The sequence below is a fragment of the Pithys albifrons genome, chromosome 3, assembly GCF_047495875.1.
Source record: "Pithys albifrons albifrons isolate INPA30051 chromosome 3, PitAlb_v1, whole genome shotgun sequence".
In the NCBI taxonomy this organism is placed as follows: Eukaryota; Metazoa; Chordata; class Aves; order Passeriformes; family Thamnophilidae; genus Pithys; species Pithys albifrons.
Genome location: NC_092460.1, coordinates 15,712,800 through 15,738,652, shown reverse-complemented (window position 1 = coordinate 15,738,652; position 25,853 = coordinate 15,712,800). Strand labels below are relative to the sequence as shown.

The 25,853-nt window shown below is 43.6% G+C and overlaps 1 protein-coding gene across 4 annotated transcripts in view; it reads right to left on the bottom strand.

Annotated features, from left to right (window-relative positions):
- RAD54L2 (RAD54 like 2) overlaps positions 1 to 25,853 on the bottom strand; it is a 71,256-nt gene that overhangs the window by 43,631 nt on the left and 1,772 nt on the right. For 3 of the 4 annotated variants that reach the window (XM_071550610.1, XM_071550614.1, XM_071550612.1), the window contains exon 2: positions 4,628 to 4,834. In XM_071550610.1, coding sequence (XP_071406711.1) covers positions 4,628 to 4,778 — 151 coding nt within the window. In that variant the 5' untranslated portion in view covers positions 4,779 to 4,834. Of the gene's footprint in view, positions 1 to 4,627; positions 4,835 to 7,014; positions 7,168 to 25,853 lie in introns of those variants that run through there. The other variant, XM_071550611.1, reaches the window with a different exon arrangement.

The following is a 25,853-nucleotide window of genomic DNA, read 5'->3' as shown; positions in this document are numbered from 1 at the left end:
TCTCTTTCCCCTCACTCACCTCCTGTGCCAATCTCTCGGAGGTTCTGAGACTCAGCCCTGACACCTTCACCCCACTGAGGCTGCAGTGCAAAGGAGCACAGGCACCTGTGTGTCCTCCTCTCCTGGGACTTGCTCCTCTGTACCACCAACCAGCTGTGCTCTTCATTTACTCCTCTTGAAGGGCTTGGATGTCCATAGAAACCGCACATAAACCAGTTTGGGTTTGCCTCAGCACTTTGTCAGGGATTGGGAGGAAGAGTGGGAGTCTGAGCTGGAGAGAGGGAGCAGCCTTTGAGGACAGTGTCTGAATGCCTGTGCTCATGAAGGCATTTTTCAGAGAATGGAACAACTACATTTACCTCTTAACTACAATTTAAGAAAGTGCTTAACCCATATACTCAGAGGTAAAAAAAACAAGCAACTTGTCATCACTATTTATAGCAGAATTACAGCAATATGTGTGAGTAAGAGACGATGAATTCCAGAGACTTCAATCAGAATAATCCAAAGACATTCAAAAAGTAGAAAAACAGAGCACTACAGTGCGACTCATACAAACACTCCACAGCTTTCCTCAGGAAAGCTCTGAGGTATGAACAGTCCCTGCATTTGAAAGGATCTATAAAATCCATATTGGAGGTTTGTTTCCTCTTTGCTCAAATCAGCTTTTATTCCTATGGAGTTCTACACAGCCCTGAGCAACTTCCAGGATCAGAGAAAAAGTGCAGGACTTGAAACAGCCCTTTATCTCTACAGTCATCAGTACATCACATTGCTAGTGAAAAATATTTAGGGAGTTAACGAAAAAAGTTCTTAGCAGTCACACACTGCTATCAGAAAATCAAACATGGTAAAACAAGTGCTGCAACCCACAGGTGATGAGAAAACAGATGAAGTGGGCAGGGATGACAAGGCTGGAGGAGCAGGGGAAGCCTCTGGCTAGAACTGAAGTGTGCTGAAGGATGGCTGAGCAAACTGGCAGCCACTGGGACAGAGGCTCCAAAGGGCAGGGTAGAGTCACAGAATCATAGAATCGATTGGGCTGGAAAAGACCTCCAAGATCATCAAGTCCAACCCTTGGTCCGACTCCAGTCCCTTTACCAGATCATGGCACTCAGTGCCACAGCCAATCTCAGTTGAAAAACCTCCAGGGATGGGGAATCCACCTCCTCTCTGGGCAGGCCATTCCAATGCCTGATAACTCTCTCTGCAAAGAATTTTTTTCTGCTCTCCAACTTCAATTTCCCCTGGCAGAGCTTGAGCCCGTGCCCCCTTGTCCTATTGCTGAGTGCCTGGGAGAAGAGACCAACCCCCACCTGGCCAGAACTTCCCTTCAGGCAGTTCTAGACAGTGCTGAGGTCACCTCTGAACCTCCTCTTCTCCAGGCTGAACAACCCCAGCTCCCTCAGCCTCTCCCCACAGGACTTGTGCTCCTGGCAGGAATGCCTGGAAGGAGCACCCTGGAAAAATAAAAGACTAAAGCTGTAAGAGCTCCTGCACACGATGCCAAGGTTCATTAACTGACCACCACTGAAGAAACATATAAAGGATGTAAGCTGTGTGGTTATTATCTCTCACTAACTCAAATATTCAGAAAACTAGCCTTCCATGCTCTTTTTCTTCCTTCAGGGCAGGGGGAGAAGGTTTAAGAACTGCTTTCACTTGGACTGAAAGCCTGTACCATACAAATCCAAACCAAACTCTAGGCCATCCACGGGACAGCCTATACTAAAATGCAAATAAAACTGAGCAGAAATGAGAAAAACTGCACCAAGACTGAAGATGGCATTCAATTATCAGAATATAAAACAAATTCCAAGAAAATTACAAAACTGAACCCACCACAAGTTTTAACTCCACACACACAATATGTATCAAAAAGACAAAAACAGGTTAAATGTGCAAGACACTGCTAAGTCTGAGGTGATACTATCCACATCAGCAGGGGTAGATAACATTACATTAACCTTGGAAGGCTCTTAAGTCATTTGAGTCACCATCAGAACATGGAAATCCTAAAATAAAGCCACGACTTTGCAAGTAAAGAATAAAAAATTTTCGTTTTATAATTGTTATAATCACTATTATTTAAAACAAGTAATTGGTTTCAGTTTGGAGGAACTATATGTGCACCCTGTTGTCTTACTAAAGAAATAACAGTGAAACATTAATAATATTCTAAATCTTGTACTGCTAGACATATACAAGAGCCCATCCATGAGGGAAGGATCCCCTCAGGATTTCCAATGGGATCAGAACAACCACAGTACCAGAAGGGGAGGAGAACAGCACAGCTGGGAATAGGGAGAACAAAGTTTTGACAGAAAATATTAAAATTAAGCTTTTAAAAAGGCTCATAGTATAAACATTAGAGCACTGAATCCCTTCTTGTGAATAAAACTGTCTGTTCCTAAGATGATTTTAATGAATGAGATTCATCTACAAGGACATGACTGCAAACATCAGATGGGCAAAACAAAATGAACTTTTAACTTCTGAAGTTGGTTTTATTTCATACGACAAACAGCAGGAGGCTGGTTCTGTGTTAGATCTAAGGTAACACAGATGCCAAATGACAGTTCTGAGGCAGTAAGGAGCTGTGAGGAGGGATCAGGGAAAGCAAACTGGACACCTCCACAGAAGAAGATAATTGTACATCTAAGCACCCAGAAAGCAGCCAGATACTCTGACAGACAGAATTAAAGCTCAGCAATCTGAAACCTCAGAGGCAATCCAGCTTTGCTCAGATTGTGGAAGAGAGAGTTTTACCTGTACCTAATAAACAACTATAAAAACATTTTATGTTAGTTTTATGTAAATTGTCTTTTTACTCTTCCTCGTTATTTTCTATATTTGTTAAAATTGATTTTGAATTAGTCACTACAGAAATATAAAGCATAAATATGTTTCTAGTGTTTTAAAATGAAAATAAACAGCTGTCATTAGCAGTTAATGATGTTCTGTATACCTAAATTAATCTTGTTTATACCTACATTAATCTTGTTTGGTCTGGAAGGAACAATCTTGACAAACAATTATGAGTATTCACACACAATAATACAGATGTTGATGATAAAGTACATGGATCAGGCATTGGAATGGGCTGCCCAGAGAGGGGGTGAATTCCCCAGCCCTGGAGGTTTTTCAACTGAGATTGGCCGTGGCACTGAGTGCCATGATCTGGTAAAGGGACTGGAGTTGGACCAAGGGTTGGACTTGACAATCTCAGAGGTCTTTTCCAACCCAATCCGTTCTATGATAAAACAACCATGGGGAATGATCCAGTTGGACGTGACATAGAGCCAGTCCCCTCTATTAATAAAAGTTTGGCTACCATGTCACACCTCCTTCAGCTCCCCTGGGTGCAGAGTCACATGGACAAAGTGACAAGGTCACCACCAGTCTCAGACAAAGTAATCTGTGGTCCTGTAACTCTGTGTACTGAGAATTCCTTTGTTTCTTATCTGAACTAACACTTCCTTTCCTGCAACTTTCTCATTAGAAAAAGCCATCACATGAATAAAAACAGAGGAATAAAATTCATTTTTGTAAACATTTTATATGCATTTAAAATCTAAACAGCATCTCCAAGTAGCACATGGCTAAAAGAATATAAAAACAAACAACGCTTGAAGACAACAACGTACTGTGAAACCAAAAATACATTAGTGACTAGAAGAGAGAAGTATTTGTCCTTAACACATTCTATACTAAGAAAAGGAACACTCCCAGTAAGTTTAGGTAGGTGTATTCAAGTATCTGCACACCCTTTGAAGTCCATTAATAACTGCAGTTTGTAAAGGAAGCAAATAGAGCATTTCCTTAGGCTCCAAGTGCAGTTTCATGATACAGTGAGTTTGATGGCAAATTCAGCTTGGGGAATTCCCACCTGAGCTGTGCATTCCTGCCTACATGCCCTAGAACATCTGCCCTTCTGCTGGACCAGCAAACTGATTCCCAGGATCATGCCATGACCCAGAACAGTTACCTATAACCCTTCAGTGCAACCTGCACAGCACAGGCCACAAACAGCTGCAATGGTCCTGACCTGAATCACTCCTCTCATGAAGAGGAGAGTAGGGCAGGTATAAGTAGGTGAGGATAAAGGTGACAACTTACTTGGTCAGCACTTGCACCTTTCATCTTATAAAACAGACAAGCAAAACTGAACTCAACCTGTATGCTGTCAGAAAAGAACATTTTCCAGCTGTTAAAAGATGATAATTGTAAATGAGCAGTAATTGCCCACAGCATCCATTAAACTGTTTACCTATGGGGAAGCCAGTGATGTAAAATTTTTACCACATTCTTTTAACAACACGAGTAATAGTAAATTGATTTATTTACTTCTTTATATAATTGCTTCCTCAAAATTTGAAGCTGTTTTAAAAATGTTATCCTGCTTACATTTCATGTTTGTGGCTTGTTTTCATGAAGGGAATTTTTTTTGGCCAGGACTCCAAGTATAACCTATATTAAATCCCTATTTAAACTAAACACCCACGTAAGCACTTCTCCCTACCAAGAGCTGGACAAATCCTAACCCTTACACAACCCACTAAGGGGCCACAGCCATTTCCTATAACACATATGGTGTATGCAGAGACTCACAGCCCCATTCACTTACCACTTTCATCAAGTAAGTCCTCCTCGTCATCCCCATCATTGTCCTCCTCCATCGCCTCCTCCTCATCTTCCTCCTCCTCCTCTTCCATATCCTCCTGCTCCAAGTCCGGGTCCAGGTCCGGATCACTCCCTGAGATTGACTCGTCTGACATGATTCCCAGTGGTGCTCCTTGTGCATTACCTGCTCATGTTCTACCGTGAGGCAGCCCTGCAACAAAAGAGAGGTCCTTGAGCCCAGCAAATCCCAACCTTGGAGCCCCAAGGCTCAACATCATAGCAGGACCATGGCACAAAACCCCAAAAATCTGCCATCAGCCTTGCAAATAACAGTTCTACCAGACTGTTACATACCAGACAGTACACAAAATCCTGTGTAGAAAATGGATACCACAAGCAATGGATCGAATGATACAGGTCCAGCACTGGAGAATCAGTATCAGAACCAATATATTAATTGATCATTCAACCCCCCCCAGCTCTTATTGGCATCCCCGATATGTGTAGGCAGAAAGATTCCTGGTATTGATGTCTGATTGTTAGAGATGCAAAATAAATAAATTATGTGAACAACTTCAGAACACTGCTGTCCAAACACGAAGCACAGAAAAAGCTCATTGGTCTCAGAATTCCCCTATGGATACCTGTTACCCTGATCCCTGCAAGCATCACCACACTGTGCAGATGTGGGTCAGGGACAGGAATCCCCTCCTGCCTCAGCTGTACCCACTGCCAAGGTCACCCAGCTCCTCGTCACAGCCTGGCTGAACTCTCTGATCCAACCAACGCAACAGAAACTTTGTTACCTCAATAATTTGGACAGAAGACAACAAAGATCCAGTTTCTAAATGTTGGAGGGCCCTTTGTAAAACAGGGTAAGAAGAAAAGTAAACACAAAGGAAGGATGGATCAGACAGAATTTGCATTTCCTTTGAACTGGCTGTGCAGAACTCCTCCAGTGCATCCCAAAAGAAATCAGGGTACAACACAACAATGAAGCCTAAACAGAGGACCAGGGCAATGACAAAGGCAGAAGTTCATCTGTTCAGATCATGCACTGTCACTTCGTGACAGTGATGGGCTCTTCTGAGCACTCCTCTTCCTTAAGAACAGAATGATCATAAAGGAGTTGTGTAAGACCGATGAAAAGAAACACAACCAAGAACTGAAAATAAGGCATCTTGATCTCAAGGAACATAAAGCAACGGATGTGTTTAAAAATCAAGCTGCAGGAGAATTACTACCCACGTATTCCCCAGAAAGCGTTAAAGAAAGATGAGGGAAACATTTCCTCATCACTTATTTCCCCCTACTTAGAGTGTTATTTCCAATGTAAGCTATAAAATGTTAAGGACTTATCAGCCACTTAAAAAAATCCACCTTCTAAGCTGGTAAGGCAACTCACATACCTACAAACACTTCAAGAAACAGAAAAATTTCATTTTCAGCTGTGTTTCAGTAGTCACTAGATGAACTTAGAAACCTGAGGGTTAAAGACACAACTCAACACCCCTCTAAAGAGGGTTGAAAATCTAACTGTAGAGCATGCTGAATTATTCCAGCTGAAGTCATCAGTTCCTGCTCTGCCCCCCTCAGCTCCTCAATGACATTGAAGAGTGTCTGAAAGAAAGGAAGCACAAGGGAAGAGCAGGCTTTGCAGACTTAGCACTGGGATAGGAAACCTTTCACCACTTGGTCCCCAGGAGCACTTTACCACCAGGCAGAGGCAACTGAAGTCCCTACACTATTACATGTGTCACACAAAATAAGTTGGATTAGTCAAGCAGATGGCAGAAAAGGCCAAAGTCTGAATTAGCTCAAGTGGAACTGTGCCAGTTTACACAAGCCAAAGATACTAATTCAGCTTCTGTGCTCTGACGGCAGGCAGGTACCAGCCCTGTTGCTGTCAGGCTGCTGCAATACAGTGACCTCCTGGATCACTTGCTTTCTGATGTCTGCTGACTTCAGTCAAGGGCTGCAGACACAAAGCCATCTATTATCAGAAGTTTTTCCTGCCAAGTGTTGTGATAAAGACTATGAGTATTTCAAAACAGCAGCTTAATTTTCCTTTTAAGTAGCAACAATGTTCCTGTTCAGCTGATATTCATCCCTAACAAAAACAAACATAGTCCAGCCTGTAACTTGCAAAGCTGGACACATTTCCTTGCATTTCACGAGGAGATGGTCAGTAGGGTCACACCTTTGTGGGTCTCTGCTGGTCACCCAGAATTTCAAAGGGATTTATTTATTCCCATGCTGTCCATACTGTACTGAAAAGCACCTTGAAATCATATCAACAGAAGCATATTATAAAATTTCTATTTTACTATCCCAGCAAACTAACCACCATCAAAATAAAAACCAAACCAAACAAACACAAACACGACTAACATGGCAGGAATGGATTCTCATCTATAAACAGAAAAAGCAGAAGTGCTGCAATGCCACTAAACGCTCCAGGTCAAAGAATGACACATGATACAGTTTCTCCCATCAGTATCCTCCTGTGTGTCATCCTCTCATGTTTCATTGTTTGTCACAGAACCTAAAAAGAAAACAAAAACCAAATCAAAACACATAACACTTTCCAAACATTGTTTAAAGGTAAGGATATGCGTCCTTGTATTTCTATAAATAAAATAAAATCCAGTGGAGAGTGGCTCTCTCTCAGGCTGGAGTACAAAAGGGCTCCAATCTAAGCTTTGGTTTTGTTTAGCAGTAAATACACGTTCTGTATAAGCGAACTCCTGATACCCTCTCGGCAGTCCCGGCCATTTGCAGGAGAGTTAAACAGAAGCTTTTGGAAAGTCTTAATTAAACCGTGCAGAAGCTGAGTGAAACCAAGATGGTTAACTCCTCTGTGCCTGTTGTCACGATGCTGTGTTCCTCCCTCCCACCCTCCTCCTGGGCTCGGGCAGCTCAGTTCGGCACTGCCTGAGCCGGGTCTCGGGAGGGCTCCAGCCCACGCTCTGGTGGTACCGGGAGCAGGTACACAGGACACAGCCCAGAGACTGCCCTCGTTTCTCACACCGATCTGACCCAGTTCGGAGCCTCCCACCAAGGGGAATTACACAACAGGGCCAGATTGTGGCTGTCGCTGCTGCTTTATGGTTGAGTTATTCCAACCTGCCCCGTCCCCTGTACATGCAGGCACGCTGCTCAATGTTTAATCGCTGCAGGAAGGGCACTTTGAGAGAGATAAAGTGATTACCTGCAGCTGGATTCTTGGGCTGTCCCACTTGGATCCCCTGCACTGCTGCAGGATGGGAGCTGCCTCCCAAGCAGGGTGAGTGCCATGAGGAGGGAGGGAGCACCAAGAAATAACCCTCAAACCCACCGCACCACCCTTACAAAAGACATCCCTACAGTACAGTGCCTGAACACGTGGTGAGGCTGCTGAGAAACCGGGGTGGGAAATTAGGGGGAAACACTGAGAAATCCCTCTTGCTTACCCAGGGAGGAGAAAAGAGCTGTCATGTTTATCCTACCCAGGAAGTTAAACCCTGCAATCAACTGCACATCAAATTAACATCCAAGACAGACTCTCTCATGTATTAGGTCCTGTCTTTCAAAGATAAAAATAGTTCTGAAGTTTTCCAGGCTTTGCATTTTTAAGGTGGAACATTTCAGATAGCAAGTAAATGCCATGTGGTGATGACTGTCCTCAGCACAGAGAGGAGGCTCAGTTTTGGATGAGGAAACCTTGCAAATTTGGACACACTTCTATGGTTCTCATGTTTTTCTTTCACTCTGCACAGCTTTAAAACCACTTCTTACACATGAAGTTGAGAGAGAAATGTGCAAGCAACTTCTTCCCTTCTGCATGACAGTTGTTCACAGCAGGGTCACATGTGCCATGAGCCAAACTCTGAGGTGAAACAGCAATCACTGGGGGATGTGGGGACTTGGGCCATTTCTGTACATGACTTTCATCAGAGGACTCACCAGCAGTACAAATACTAAACCATTATTTAATTAACTATTACAAATACCATGGAGCAAAAAGGAAGGATGCAGGAAGGGTGCACTGGAGTCCTCCCCACCTGAGAAGGAGGAGCAGGGTTCCCCTGTACCTACAGGAAGCCACAGGAGCCAAAGTGACATTACAGCAGCTCTGTGCCTGCTGTGACACAAGTGACTGAGCCACAGGACATGCTCATTCCTGAGCACAGATCCATCCAATGCAAATCCCTCCAGAAAGGGCAGGTTTAACACTAATGCTCCTCCACTGCTGAAGAGTAAAGAGGATTCCATTACCTCCCCAACCTCCAGCCAAGCCCAATATCTGGGGCTCATTGAGATGTGTCCCTTAAAGCCTGTTTTATAACCAAGACCTCACACTGGCCATTGTGGTGCCTGGCCACAGAGACAGACTCCAGCACGCTGGCAAATGGCAAGAGGATTTGCACAGACAGTTTAATAAAACCAGGTATTTCCAAGTCAGTGCTGCATAACACTCTTGAGTCTCTGCTGTACAGTAATGGTTTATGGAAATAATAATTTCCTTTAACTGTTTTTCTTTTTTGTTTGGCAGCAACAGCGTAAAATGGCTGACTGGTGCCACAAGATTCCTCTCAATACTATCAGCTCACAGAAAACCACTCCAAACTGGATGTGTGTGAAGGTAACTGCTGGCTCCTAGGGGGACATCTCAACTTTTGGCTAAATCAGTGTTAGCACCATTTTGGCACCTCATAGGCAGCCTTCAGTAATTAATGTAACATTATTACAAAGCACACAGATGCATCACTAAAGAAGTCATGAGTTTATGCTTCTCTGTGTGATAAAAAAATCTTGTAACAGTTTGCCAGTAATAACTTGCAATGTTATTGCAAAATAACAATTAATACTTCTCTGTTCAATTTAAAAATCTACCAAGAAATAAACCCAAGATCAGTCGGTGTGGACACTTTGATTCTAACAAACACTACAATTTCTCTAAGTTATGTTTTGTAACATATTAACACCTCTATGACATTATCATGTAAAAATGGCAGGGGAGAGGGGCAATCACTTAGAAGGATAAACACTTTTTTTCCAAAAGCAGCCAATAGTGTTACTAACACCAGACCAGCAGATCCCCCCCACACTTTTAACAAAGCAAGCGTTTACTGAAAAACCAACAGGAACTTCTTTCCCCCAGGAATAAATTCCACGAATTGCATTTGAAGCCATCCTTAACTGATTACTTCGTGATTTAAATCCCCTCTTCCTTCACAGCCTGAGTGTGTTGAGACTCGAGCAACACAGTTTCAGCCGTGACTCACAGCTGACTGGTGGCCGGCCACGCTGCTGGCTGGGAAGGAAGAAAACAATTCTCCTTTTCATCCTGTTCAAATCACAACAGAACTCAGTGGCATTGATCCCCTGCAAGTGATTCCGCAGGAATATTGAACTGAAGGAAAAAGAAGCAGCCTGGAAAATCATAAATTGGAGAACATCTGCTTGCCCTGGACCACCCCACAGAAATACAGGACAATGCTTTTGGTCTTCACCACTTAATACTCACATTAAGGAGCCCACTGTGAATTATGGGGAGAAGGAATTGAGGGGGAAAAATTATAGACTGCTTTAAAAAACACATCCATATATCAGTTTTGAAAGAGTTGGAGGACCTGCTCTTTTAATCTTTCTAGGTTAGCAATCACCCTTCTAAGAGGCACCACAAAACTAAAACAAGCCTGAAACTGGCTGTTCCCTCACACGGAAAACAACAAAAGCTGCTGCAAGAAAGGGTGGGAGAAAGGAAAAAAAAATCCAAAAAACCAACCCATAAAGAAAGGGGAGAGCTAATCTTTCCCCTCTGCTGACATGACAGTGCTGGAACAGAGAATGTGACAATGAACATTACATAAGGCCTGGCTCCCACTGAGATCCGAACAAAAAGAGCCGGCGCGAGGCAAAGGCAGCATCTGCAGCTCCTTTTACACAACCTGAGCCAGTGGCACATCCCGGCCACGTCCATCACCTGCCGAGGGACTAGCCCACGGCCACAGGGCCCTTCTCTCCTGGGGTCCGAAAGGGATCACGGAATCATAGAATCGATTGGTTTGGAAAAGACCTCCGAGATCATCAAGTCCAACCCTTGGTCCATCTCCAGTCCCTTTACCAGATCATGGCACTCAGTGCCACGGCCAATCTCAGTTGAAAAACCTCCAGGGATGGAGAATCCACCCCCTCTCTGGGCAGGCCATTCCAATGCCTGATAACTCTCTCTGCAAAGAATTTTTTTCTGCTCTCCAACTTCAATTTCCCCTGGCAGAGCTTGAGCCCTTGTCCCCTTGTCCTATTGCTGAGTGCCTGGGAGAAGAGACCAACCCCTACCTGGGCAGAACTTCCCTTCAGGAACATCCCACTGCCAACACTGTCAACACCTTGTAACCTTCACACAAAACCTGAACCCTCCATAAGATGCCAGGGCTCCTTTCCCCACAGACTTTGTAAGGCTCTTCACCTCTGGGAAGAGCCAGCAGAAAGGGGCAAACTGCTTTTGTCGTTGAATATATGTGTAAGTAATTAATTATTTGCCTAAACAATGTTGCATTGCTTTTAAAAGCAGTTTCATGTTTGGTACTGCATAGATGTTCAGGCTACCTGAGGTAAGAAGCATGTGACCAATTTTGCCTCCAGTAATTACTGGTGTTCATCTGGATTGTCACCATCAAAAAATAACAAAACCTTTGTCTCTTACTTGATAGAATTTCTATTTATGTTTTTAGCTTTGTCAACGTCTATATAAATGGCACTTGCATTCCCTGCTGAAGAAAAAGTGAGGAAAAGGAAACTTTCCTTCTTTTATCACTGTTTCTGCTTTTAAAGCAAACAGCATTTCAATATAAAATGCACTTTGGAGTGTGCTTGTATAGGTTTTGCTCATGGTGCTACAACTATAGAAAAACAACCAAGACCTGTGAGAGGAGTAAAACCCCAAGATGATATTTCAAACCATGGGGAAGACTCAATAGTGGGGCACAGCATGTCAGGATTCCAAATTCTATTCAATACATTTTATGTTGCAGATTAATTTGGGGCAAATTTCCCTACCCTGCATTAATGATTCTCATATTCCAAAAGATAGATCTGAAGAGTCATTTTATGGGAGAAGTGTGCCAAGCCTTCTCCATGTGAACACCCAAACGATGTCAAGGCACGAGCCAATTCCCACAAGCAGGGAAGATCCAGATAACTGAAAGATCCCTCCAGGAGTTTAAGCTCTTGTTATACATAGGTGCCAGAGAAGAAGTTATGCAGTAAATCAAGACTAAATTACATAAACAGAAGCTGTGAAACAGAGAGGAACAAAAAGGCTCAGAGCTAATCCCCTCGGAAGGAAAGATCAGTCACTGCCACTACTGGAACACCAGCCATGGCTGTGGTCACCGAGACATCTGAACATTATGGCTCACCTCCTTGAAGGGTATCCCGCAGAAGCACACTAGGATAGCTCACAAACAATGTTTTCATCTTGCAGAATGAGGAAAATTGCAAGTTTTCCAAATGTTAAAAGGCCTGATTTTATCCTGTTTTCTCAGTCTCACCCCATGGACACACTTTCCTTTGTTTGCCTCCTGGAGAAGCACATTTCCTTACAGGGCAGTGATTCCTGTGACTGTGTCCCTGCACAGGAAAGGAGCTCTCCCTCCAGCAGCAGAGCAGGGCAGCCCCCCATGCCCTGTGAGACACACCAGTCACACTGCACATGCCATCCACGGGTCACAAAGGACACATAGCTCAGCTCTGCCTTCAGTCACAGCTCTGCCTTTCATAGAATCATAGAATCAATTGGTTTGGAAAAGACCTCCGAGATCATCAAGTCCAACCCTTGGTCCAACTCCAGTCCCTTGACCAGATCATGGCACTCAGTGCCATGGCCAATCTCACTTTAAAAATCTCCAGGGATGGGGAATCCACCCCCTCTCTGGGCAGGCCATTCCAATGCCTGATAACTCTCTCTGCAAAGAATTTTTTTCTGCTCTCCAACTTCAATTTCCCCTGCACAGAGAATGACAGAGGTCTGGGGGTTTGGTTTTGATGTCTCATCTTTCTCCCTCTTCAGAATCAGACCTAAAACCTGGGGTTCTGGGTTATGGCAGTTTTTAGAAAAAGGAGAGTTCCACATGGGTCTGTTCCTCTTTATTCCCTACCCCACCTCCAGCAATCATAATTACACCAGGGATGAGGAAGCATTACTTATTCCACCTACAGTTTACCAAAGAAAACAAGTGAAAAAAAAAGAAAGAAGAAAATCAGGAAATCCTGAAGTAGGAAGAAATCGAAATAAACTGTTTTGAATTCACATGATATGAAGATGACAATTAGTATATGTTAGACCTAAGTTACAGTCAAGCAATCAGACATTTTTATTTCAGTGTAGATTAAAAATCCATTAGAGGATTAAAAACTGTCATAAGCACAGGTTTCATTGAGAGTCATTCCCTCCAACAGTCCTTCCCTCCCTCAACATTGCACAGTGCTGGAAAAACTAAAACATTAAGTGCCACTTGTAATGGTCACTTTTCTGCTAGTTTTGAGAACAAAGTTAATCTTTGCCTTTCCCACTAAACAGGTCAAAATTAAACACTCACACCCATCCTTACCCATCCTGCACAAATACGTTTTCTTTTATAACACTGAAGATTGACACTATAGGCAGCTCACAGCAAAAGCAACTGGATGAAATGGCCTCCTGTGGTTCTGTCCTTAGTAATGAAAGTGCCTCTTTGGTTGTGTCTTTCTGGCTCAAAACTTCCCAATGGTTTGGACAGGCCTGGAAGGGAAAAGAATGCAGCTTATGCCTGTCCCCACACAGCACAAACAACCCGACACTCTGCTCAGGGGATTGTTTGCACACACATAAAAATCACCCCAACTGGAGACAATAATTATTACTTTACTAAAGAACCTGAGCTATGAGTCTCATGATATTGAGATGAGATTTTTTGCTTGTAAAATGATGAGTGTATGACTCTACATACTTGAGCTTACTTCCAAAAGAGCTTTAAAAGGAGCATAATGCAAGTTGGCTAAGGAGATATGCAAATATTAACAGAAAGATAATACATCCTGTGGGACAACCCTTTTGGTAAACATACCCAACTGTCCTGTCCCAATTTATGCTAAACAGGATATTCAGAAACTTCATCGACAGACACAAGCAAATCCAAACATTAAGACAGGAAGGTGCAATTGAAAAGGGATGTATTAATGAATTCCTATGAAACAGTCCATGGTGAATAAGTACCACAATAGTAATATTGAAGTAGCTGCTGGCTACAAGACGCAACTCTGAGAGTAAAAACGTCACTATCTCCCAAATGTATAAATTCACTTAACTTTCATCAAGGTCTTTTGCAGTACTTGTTCTCACTGAACAGACAATACTGTACATTTATGCCCACACAGAACCCAAAAGATTCAGAAGGATGACAAAGAGCTTTAGGGTGTGATCTTCAAAGAACCACAGCCTTTCAGGTATTCTTTTTCTCTCAAAGTGCAAGTCTCAGTCAAGTGCTTTCCCCAAATGACCACTTTTTCTATCAAAGCTCATCTGCAAATGCTGCTTGACTGGCAGCCGTGCCCAGTGAGCAAGTGCAGAGGGAACAGCAGGAAAATCAGGACTTCTTGTGTCCCCTTGACTTGTTACTATCCCAAGTGAAGGCAACTATATGTTGTAAGAAGTCAGCATCCCTACACTCAGCTGCTGCTACCTCCCAAAATACAACAGGAATGGAATTTCTTGCCTCATCGCTATTTTCCTCCCCTCCTCTTCAAATATTGCTTGCATTAGGAAATTATTATTCTTGAATCAAGGTGGCTAAGCCATAAAATGATAGAATTTTTTATGTTGGAAACAAACCCTAAGATCACCAAGTCCAAACATTAACACAACACTGCCAAGGTCACCACTAACCATGTCCCTAAGTGCCACATCAATGTGTCTTTTAAATAAAAAAAACCCCACCAAACCAACAGTGTCTCCAACACTTTCCTGAGCAACCTGTCCCAGTGCTTGACAACCCTTTCAGTGAAGGAGTATTTCCTAATATCCAATCCAAACCTCCCCTGGTGCAACTTGAGGCTGTTTCCTCTTGTCCTGTCCCTTGTTACCTGGGAAAAGACATTGACCCTCACCAGGCTACAACCTCCTGGCAGGGAGTTGTAGAGAAGCAGAAGGTCCCCCCAGAGCCTCCTTCTCTCCAGGCTGAGTCCCCCCAGCTGCTCCTTGTCAGACTTGTGCTCCAGACCCTTCCTCAGCTCCATTGTCCCTTTCTGGACATGCTCCAGCCCCTCAATGTCCTTGTTGGAGTGAGGGGCCCAGAACTGAGCCCAGGATTTGAGGTGTGACAGCACACAGGGACGGTCACTGCCCTGTCCTGCCGCCACACTTGCTGTCCCAGGCCAGGTGCCATTGGCCTTCCTGCCCACTTGGCTCATGTGCAGCTCCTGTTGACCAGTACCCCCAGGCTGAAGTAAGAAATTTGAACAGTAACTACAAGTCTGGTTTTGATGGGAGATTCTGGCTACAATCAGTAACATTCTTTAACAGAGCAACCAGGTTCCATGGCACTTCCAGAGACGATTTACTGGTGATGCTGTAAAACCTCAATCAACCTCATAGTTTTCTCTCTGTTAGGAATGAAGGAGGTAAAGGACAGAAGTTAAAGGTTTTCTAGAGGAAGCACCTTCTCATCACAATAAAAGGACAGATATTCACAAAAAGGCTCCACACTAGCAGAGACACTACCAGCTCTGTATCTCATTCTGTTAAAGTAAGCATTTCACTGACCAGAAGTATTGATTTAATTGAAATGTAAGATCTCTTCTCTTGCTTTTCATGAGTGCTATGGTAAGTACAGGAGAAAGAAAAAGGCACCTCTAAATTAATTTTTAAGGGAGAATCAGAAAAAAAACCCAAACATTTTCCTACAGAGTGCATGACTAAGCAGATCACCCACTTCCTCAGTGTTCTCTGCTCATTATCTGGGCCTTATTTCTCTCAAGTAGTTAACCATTGTCATTATAGAATAAACAACTTCAGATCACATAATAAAGACCTCAGCTACACCCATTCATTGGGGAACAGGATGTGAAGTTGCAGTTGACAGAAACTTAAAAATGCTGGCTAGGGTAAATTGCACTATGCAGTGTCCAGAATAAAAAGCTTCCAAATCCCCTGCCTGCCCCCCAAAAGAACAGCCTCCTGAGGAAATTCTTCTCCAGGATAACAGGACCACATCCCAAGATTCAGGGAAAATTAAAAAGAAAAACTGTCTTTTGGCACAGCAGATTTTCCCCAAATATCTGATCTCAGAACAAGTAACTACTCCACACAACAGTCACCCTGACCGGCAGTTCTCAAGGCAGTTGTTTCTCCCTGGTCAGAGCCTGCACCACATTTCATGCACTGAGCACTGAAAGGCACTGGGTCTGTAAGGTTTATTTTTTTGATCCCATTCCCTCAATTTCTTGACACCCACGGACAAAGAACTTAAAACCCAACTGATGACACCAGTCCTACAACAACTTGATTTAAGAAAATATTCTTTGTTCCTGCTATTTCCCCCACCCCAACAGCCCCTGCAAAAACAAGCTGGTTTTTCGTACTTCCTGTGCCCAGAAGCTTCTGTTTGGTTGCTGAGGTGCATTCCATAGCCCTGGCACTTTTAAAAGGAATGAATATATAGTTCTTGCACCATTTCTGGAAAGGAGGAGCCACAGCCAGCTGCCTTTTCACACAAGATGCTGCAAGAGTAATCAAACCTCTGGACATTACACCAGGAAAGCTGTTCCTTTCACTTTCTTCAGCAAGTCATGCAAATAATAAATGTAAAGACTGAATAAAAGAGCACAATAAGCAGAAGATGGCAACCAAAACCTGATGTTAATCCCACTAATTAGAGAGGCAGAGACATGCCTTGACACTGACAGACAGTTTTCAGATTTCACAGGCACCAGAAGGGTAATAAACATTTGGCCTTGATTAAATTACCCATTTTCCCTCTTGCTGACTGCAGCCTCTCAGGCCTTGAGTACACTCTCGGCACAGCTGCTTTTTCCCACTCACACCAGTCCCACACTGTGCCTGCACAACTCTCATGGCTGGACAGCAAACTGATTCAGCTGAAAAACTACCTGGAAGCAAAAATTCAGTTCCCAAATGTGATTTACTACAAAGTTGCCAGAACAGCTGTGGAGGCATAAAGGGAAAAAACAGCGAGAGAGTGGGAAGAGCCAGCCCTGGGTATGGGCTGTCTAGGCTGGAGGCACTGCCAGCAGGGCCATGCCCCAGGCAGCCAGACACTGCTCCAGTACAGGGAACAGGCAGTGCTTTGGCTCGAGAAAGTGACGATCCTTGAGAGAAAGCAACGATCCTTGGGAGACAAACACAACCAAAAGGATGGTGGCTGTACCCGAGGTAAAACATGAACATTCCCAGACTTAATCTTCTCAATTGTCTCTTTCTTTAAATAGTCATGGCATCACTGTGTGGTTTGTGCGGAGGTGTCTGGTTCTGAAGTTCTTTTTGCTGGGCTTTTTAAATCGAAAAATCAACACAATTGCCACTCAGAGGGTACAAGAATCAGAAATTACATCATGCAGTCAAACACCCTTGCTGTGCACAACTCTCCCACACAGCAAATACTTTTAAACTGCCCAGAGGTCAAAGTAAAATACCAACAGACGTCCTCATGTAAGTCCTTAACACGTAACATATTTAGAGAGAATCTCTGTGAACAGGTCCTTGCAGTTACACGTGGGCACCAGCACTAAAAAACCAGCACTAAAGGGGCAAAGTCAGGTTAAGGCTCTGTTCTGGGGAGCAGGAGGACAAGGTGCACTGACCTCCAGAAACTCACTGGCAGAAATTTCTTCAGGTCAGAGCAGGAGCCCTCATAAATGCACGAAGGCAGGACTTGTTAAAGGAATGGCTCTATGGACAAAGGGAAGCAATGCAATCTGCACCATGAGAACAAATGGGTCAGTTCTTTAAGCTCACAAAGAAGAATTTGCTTTGGCCATGATGCCCCTGCTTGAGATCAAGGGCTAATTATTAGTACCTGAATAAAAGAGTCACTTCAGTCCTGTGCCTTTCTTTGTCTTTATATTGTGCCAAATTATGTCTGAGATAAGGAGATATTCCTGGGCTGTCCTAGAACACAGACCTTTCCCCAAGATGCAACCAAGAGCCACTGTGGAGTTCTGACCATAAATACACATTGGTATATGAAGCCTCTCAAGCACATCCCCTGCTTGCTTTGTGCTTGTTTCACTCAATACTAGAACTTCACCCAAACTGTTCAGGGAGACATAACCACTCTGGCTTTAAGTCATAAAAGTCTTCTCTCATCCTTTCTTCTCACAAGAATGAAGTTGTCATTCCAGAAACATCTGGCCTTGGTCTCAATTTTCTGACCCAGGCTACAAGTAAACCTTTTCATATTTCTCAGCTTATACTTGATAATGTCATAGCCAAGCAAAGCTGTGAGTGAGGACACAAGACACAGGACCCACAGCAGCCATGAGAAAGATACTTGTCTGGTATCAGATGCAGGAGGAGTTCCAGCACAGTAAGACAATATGAAGTAGACAAATCTGAAATCCTTATCTCCAAAGTCTACAATCTTTCCCCATTCGCAAAATCTCACCCAGACTCCTGGACAATTGACTCTGTTCACCTTCAATCTTCCTGCCATAAAGCAAATGCAAAAAGAAGCCAAAAGATCACTTTAAAAAAATAAATAAAGGAAAGAAAAGAAAAAGTGGAGTCATTGAAAGACTGCAAGTAAAAAAACTGTTTGCTTACAACCATTTCTGTCTCTCTTCACTGCTTTCTTTTTCCCAACAAAATGGGTCAGACAAGACAATAATGATAGTGAGAGAGGGAGACACACCCCCTTCAAAATGCAAGGAAATTCGAAGATTACAATATAAATAAAAGGATTTTATCTCTAAGTCTTCCTGCACAGGCCAGCTCAAGAGTGCAAAGAATACAAGACCTTGCCCGCTGTGCTGGTTTAAAGGTGAACCAGCAGAGGAAATGAACTCACCATGAGAGAGAGATTATAAGTCAGACCTAAAATTTAATAATAATATTACAATAAAAACACTGACACAAAAAAGAAATTGCTTTCAACTCACAAAAACCCAGCAGTATAACCCAGTGTCCTGGGGCACAAACCCAAGGGGGTTTGTTTACCCTTGTGCTGAGACCCCTGTGGCTCCCCCAAGTCCAGAGCAAAAGGAAATTAAAAACCTGTTGGTGCAGGCGAGGGCTGTGGTCTGGGCGAGAGCGGGGATCTCCTCCTATCGAGGTCATGCTGATCCTCTGGATCCGACAAGAAGTTCCTGAGGTCTTCTTACCCACCACTTATGTACCCTCAGGGAGCACCCAGTCCCTCCCCCTGGGCAGGGACTCACACAATGGGTGATTGACTCTGGGAGCCAGGGGGGTATTGAACTGTTGATGGCCCATTAGCAGCTCCGCCCCCTCAGGCTGAGTGTGAAGGTGATAATGACTCCCTGGGCAGGTGCTGCTAATGGCCCATTGTCCTTGAGGAATGAATAGAGGCGGTAGAATACACAGCTTTGATCACCCACACACAGTGTCAACTGGTCCCTCCTGCTCAACTAGGACACCTGCCTTGATGAAATCATAAAATAAGCGATGGAGGGCCAAAGGTAGCACTCGGCTGGAAAATGCTCTGAGGAGGTAATTTCTTTCAGCAGGACAGTCATTTTCAGTGACACGAGAAGACATTTGCTGACCCTTCCCAAAACCTGAGGTCCTGAACAGACACACTACATCTGAAAACATCTTTTCTGCACAAGGGCTTTTGGTGCATGCACCCAAAAGCCAACTGAAGTCAAGGGAGTACCTGAGGAACAGGCCATCCAGCAACAATCTGCCACAAGCAGAGCTCCCAGATCCTGCATTTCTCACGGTCCTTCCCCCAGCACATGACTGGGCACACACTCATCCTGTGATGGGGAAAAGATCTGGATGTCTGGAAAAGTGCCCACTAAGCGTAAGTTGCAGTCACAACTGGACTGGCTCCCACTGTACTTCCAGAAGGGTTTAGGGAAATATCCCAAACCAATGGTACTGACGGGCGACTGCAAACCCACAGGCAATCAATCAATCAATCAATCATCTTCCTAATGGTCAAGGCAGGGGAGGACTCTTAGCTTTTTTCCTCTCTACGTCATTCACTGTTTTGGCAGGTAGGGCACAACAGAACCCATTCCTTTGCTGGACAAGGAACACACTGATTTCGTACTGGCAGAGACACACGAGACACCCCATCCTTATTCATTCACACTCAGAGCTACCTCTGCCACCAAGAACATGTGCAATTTCCTCCCCCAATGAAACAGTAAGTTGTATAGATTGTAATGACTTAGCCCCCAACACTGACAATATAAAGTTTACCTCTCACTACTGGAGTAAGCTTCTTGAAAGCATATTATCAGATTTTTTGAGGAAAAAGATTGGGGAAGATATTCAAACCAGTTCAGGAAATGAAACAGCCATCCTTGTCTTAAGAGAAAATGTATACTTAATAAAGAAGTGCTATAAATGAAAAACTACTATCATAAGATTATTTTCCTAACTCTAGTAGGGGTAGGAAGAGAGATCTAGACTGAACACGACCAGGGCAGAACTGCCTGGCATGTGCAAATGCCCCTGCACTGGTATGGTGACAGGTACACCCCTCCATGTACAGGGCATGTACAGTGCCCTTCCTCATGCATATATTTCAAGTGATACTCCATCCTGACTTGATGACTTCAAGAGATGGAGACATCCTAATTTCCCTTAATACTTACAAGCATCTTCCTGACGGCATTCATTGTTAGCAAACTGTGCCTTTCTCCTAATTTGAAATAATAATCTTTTTAACTTCCAGGCACTGGCTGCTATCCTATCTTTTTCCAATAAATTAAAGAGCCCTTTGGTACACAGCCTATTCTGCCCCAAAAAAACTGAGAAACTTTTAAATACCTTGTGATAAGTTAAACTGACTGAGCACTAAGAGAAGGTTTTATAATGGAGATTTAATCACTCAAGCAACATTGAACATCTTTGGTGCTTTTGAACACCTCTTTAAAAACACCAATGCCAAACTTTGTCATAGAATCACAGAATGGATTGGGTTGGAAAAGACCACTGAGATCATAAAGTCCAACCCTTGGTCCAACTCCAGTCCCTTTACCAGATCATGGCACTCAGTGCCACGGCCAATCTCAGCTGAAAAACCTCCAGGGATGGGGAATCCACCCCCTCTCTGGGCAGCCCATTCCAATGCCTGATTCCTCTCTGTGGAAAGAAGTTTTTTCTGCTCTCCAACTTCAATTTCCCCTGGTAGAGCTTGAGCCCATGCCCCCCTGTCCTATTGCTGAGTGCCTGTCAAAGTGCTCCCCAGCTGATTTCACCTCTCTGTCCTTACCCAGTATTTCCTGTTAATATGGATGTACCTTAGCTGAGGATTCACATACCACCATATATCTGCTCTGCTTCTGCCATCCCTTCCAAGGTCCCTCGTTTCTGGAGGCACAATTCCATATTCTGAACCTACAGCCTCCAGTCTTTCCCACAACATGCCTAATGTTGTGCTCCAGCTCTATAAAAACATACTTGGCCATGTTAGACCCAGTTACCCAAACAGCTCAGAGGACACTGTACAGCTGCTGTTCCCTCTTCATGCTTCACCACTCAGGCACAACCTTTACGTAATCCACAAATTTGAACAGCTCTAATTTCATGTTTTCTTCCAGGCCACTGATAAAAATACTACAAAGCCGTGGACATACTATAAGTCCCTGAAAAATACTCCATTCATATTCTACTTTCCACATCTAGTATTTTTAATCTAGGTTTTGACTCACAGATCGTACACAAGGCTGTGTCTGTTGAACAAGATTCACTTCTCAACAACACCCTTGTGGACTGAGGCAGGCAGGGGAATACAACTACCACACAAATCCCATTCCTAAGTTGGCTTTGATACAAGAGCTTTAATTATAATTTTTTGATCTTCCAGAGTACTGCCACTCCCCAGCCATGTAACAGTCTCCTTCCCTTCACTAATTTTGAGCAAATCCTACCACCAGCTCTCCTCAGTCAGCTGCTTTTGGAGTAACATCCTATTTTCCAAGTTGACTTAGCAGGCAGTGTGAGCCCGTGTGCTCCACAATCACTTTCCAGGCTTTGTCAGGCCCATGGACTTTGTTTTGGCATTTCATTGGTTGCTTGTTGTATTAGCCTTTGGGTGCAACAAACAGGCACAGCAATTCACATGAGATCAATACACCTTAACAACGTATTTATTCTGAATTCGACAATTTCAAATATAATAACTCACAGTTTATTGATGCTGATGTCCTGGATAAGACCTGACTTTCTCAAGAGACCAGAGAAAACATCTGATGAATTGTCATGTCTCCAAAATGTCATTTCCCAGTTCTGTTGGCCTAGAAGAATTTACTTCACAAGTTAAAGATTTAGGCAAATTTATTGTGAAGGGAAGAAAGCTCAAGCCAAGATTATGTTACTCCCACCACATTGCAATTATTTCCCATACTGTGCTTGCCCTACAAACTCTTTGTACCTGATCACGCAGGTTCTGCACATTCTGTTAATCAATTCTGCCCCTGTGCAGCTCCAGTTCTTTGTTAATTAGATCAAGCTGGCTTGCCACAGAGAACGCCAGAATAAAGTTATCTGCCTGTAATCTGCCAAATCACTACAAACCCCCTTTAATTGCTTTTATAGGTTTAGTGGCTCTCTTTAGGCTCTCTTATATAAAGAGTGTTGTTTTGCATGTGAGGCCTGGATCAAAGTCCTCCTCATGTTCAGCGTAAGTTTCAACATATTTGTAACCCCAGAGAGCATGTGGGGATATTGAGCTTTTCCAACTTTGATTTTCTACTTATCTGCCAGCAAAGGTTCCCCAGCACAGAAACAGTTACAGTGGCAGAAGAGAAACTCTGTTAATATGCCTAATTCTCAGCTTGACATTTCAGGTATAGAGCAGAAAGTGTTTTGTGCCAGTGCCAGTGTGTGCACATGTGTAAAGGAGGAGGAGAGAGTCACTCGAGTCAGAGCAGCAAGAACCTGGCTCATCTCATCAAACCTTCTCCACTTCCAACAGGGGCTCAAGAAGCCCACAGGAACTGCATTTCACAGCTGAGGAACTTCTCCCAGGATTTAGGGAAGTAATAAAGGCACTGTTTAAATGGTTTGAATGCTGTACTCCATGTTCATACCACAAGCCACACTGATAGCAACTAACAGAGTCCTTCAGCCCTGTTTTGAAGCAACTGCCTAAAAGTCTTTCCCTAAAGATTTCTTTGTCTCTGAATGATGCCTTCAGTCATGAAGTTATTCAGCACCTTTCTCCAGCACAGAATCAATACTTCCTCCAGACAAGTGCACAGCAGCCTTTACATCTTTTCTGCTGTTTGAATAACCAGCTGTCACTAATGCCTGAGCTGGATCATTCTTCCTTCCACTGTTGGTGCATTTCAGCTTGCAGGTACCCCCTCAGAGCAGCAGCTCTGGGACGAGCTGACAGGCCACCCCAGAGGGCTTCAAATCACTGCTCCCACTGGCACATTTTGGAGCATCCTGAAAATGCTGCTATTAGATTTAAGAGATGTAATCATTCAAGTGAGTTCTAGTTACCTTCAAAATGCCACAAGACTTTTGGAAGTGTCAGACTGACCCCAACTCCAGCATTACCCCTGAGCAAGAACAAGATTTCAATTATCACAGCTGCCCTGAGATTGCGATAGCATTGAATCAGCCTTGCTCGCAGGACTGAAATGAAATTCTGCTTTTCCACATCTGGCATAAAATTGAGTCAAGGGTATGTCTGACCTTTAAGAATTTCTGAAAGCCTATTTTCTATACTTGGAGATATTTTTCAAAGTCACAAATCTTAATATTATTCTTAACCAGTTTTATATCTGCATAACTGAAAGCAATATACACTTTTTAATCTCCCCCTTCAAACTTGTTTCTACTTCAGGTATACTAATTATGTCAGAAAACATGTGTAACTGACATTTGCTGGTTATTACACACAAAATAATGACCAGTGCCTTAGTATAACTTAGAATGAGATGCCATTAGCTAGCTAGTTTAAAAGAATATCACCATGTTCTCAGAAGTCCAACCAGCTTCTAAAAGTGCCTGTTCAACAATTTTTCCTTTCTTATGGTTACCTGTAATTCCCCTTTCTTCCTTCTCCCCAGATGTAATGACACTTGATTTCATCAGCCAACTCTGCCTCTTTCTCAAATAACAAACAGTGTTACTTTAATATTTCCCTTCTTCTTTAAGGTTCTGTTTCTACAAAGCCCTAGAAATTAAATATAAGGTTTCTAAAGGTGAATTAGAAATGAAATTTTCATTAATTGTTTCAAATTACCTAAATATCAGATTTACACAATATTCTACAAGTCCAAACCTAAACATTGACTGGTGCTTTTTCTTTGCTGGTTAAAGTATTTAATAAGCACCAGTTTGAGGGGCAGGGGAAACCACGGCTCTTCATAATTTTTTTTATTTTTATATAGCTGCAAATGTTCCTTGAACACAACAATTCCCATCTGGAAATGAGCATTCTCTGAAACAAACTCAGCTGTAATTACCCCAACACACCTGACAATTAGGAAAATATAATGTAGAAATTACTTTGTGTAAGCAGAAAACATGAGTCTCAAAATTCCATTTGCACCAAGGATCCAGGAATAGCAAATGGTACTTTACCAGAAACTGAGTTCTCCAGAGCTAAGTTTAAAGTAAGAGACTCTGTTACCAGAGAATATTTACCCTACAGGGATACAGTCTCCCAGAAACAGTTACCGTTTCCCAAAAACTCCAAGCACCTGAAGGAAACAAGTTCAAAGAGTTTACTAGAACATAATTGCACTGAAACTAATTGCATACTTAACAATATTGTATCTAAATATTTCATTTAACTCACACCCATAGCAGTATTTGAAAACACACTTCCTACATTGTTCCATTCTGGAGTTGAAGTTGATCAAATGGGATTCCATTCAATCCCCATGGGAAAACCCTCGCTCTGCTGCCACTCCCTTCCCAGCACAGTAACACACAAATCAAAGAGGGGTTTGAAACAAAATTCTGAGGAACAAAGTGAAGGCCACACAACAGCCAGACCTGCGGGCTGGGAAGCACGACTGGTCAGGGTATGTGTGACAGCAGAAGGGTTAGGAAAGGCCAAAGCTCAGTCAGCACTGGCAACAGCTAGAACATGTGGACAAGGATGGAAAAACGACTGTTTAGTACTGCAGAAGGTGTGATTTGAAGTGTGTGCACCCACACGTATGTGCGCACCCCACCCACACGTATGTGCGCACCCCACCCACACGTATGTGCGCACCCCACCCACACGTATGTGCACCCACCAACAAGGCTCTTTCCACAGCTGCAGAGCAGGAGGGTGAGAAGTCTCAGCCGTGTGTGTACAAATCCATCCGTGCACACACCTGTACCTGTACCTGCACACACAAAATGTAACCCGTGCACTGTGGCAGCCACACAGCAACAGCACTCTGGGCTGCATGGGCAGGAGCACAGCCACCCTGAGGCAGGGAAAACATGACTGCCTTTCACCTGGCACTTACAGACCCACTGAAACCTCCCTGTGCAGTTTTGCACATCCCCCAGTGCACAACAGGCACTGATAAACCAGAGAGGGTTTGTTGGAGGGATACCAAGATGCTCAGAGGGACAGAGCACTCGCTGTGTGAAGAGCCTGAGAGAGGAGGGGGTGTCCAGACTGGAGAAGGGTTTGGGGAGCAGACAGCAGCTCTCCCACACCCACATGAGGCCATCAGGGAGACACAGGCTGTGCACAGGGCACCAAGGCAGGACATACAGCACAAACTGCAACGGTGGAGGTGGTGACCTGACCTAGAGAAGAGGTTCTTCCTGCAGGGAACAGTCAAACACCAGAACAGGAACACAGAGACCAATAAATCTTTGTCTTTGGAGGGTTTAAGACCTGAATGAAAAAGTCCTGATCTGAACTTGATGTAGATCCCACTCTGAGCAGCAGGTTGGACTAGACACATCCTGAGGCCCTTTCCAGCCTGAATTATTCTGCAGCATCAAATGGGATCCTGGAGAACACCACAATGTCCTGTCAAAATTTTCTATGCCAAGTTATACCTTTCAGATCTTCACTGAAATGCAA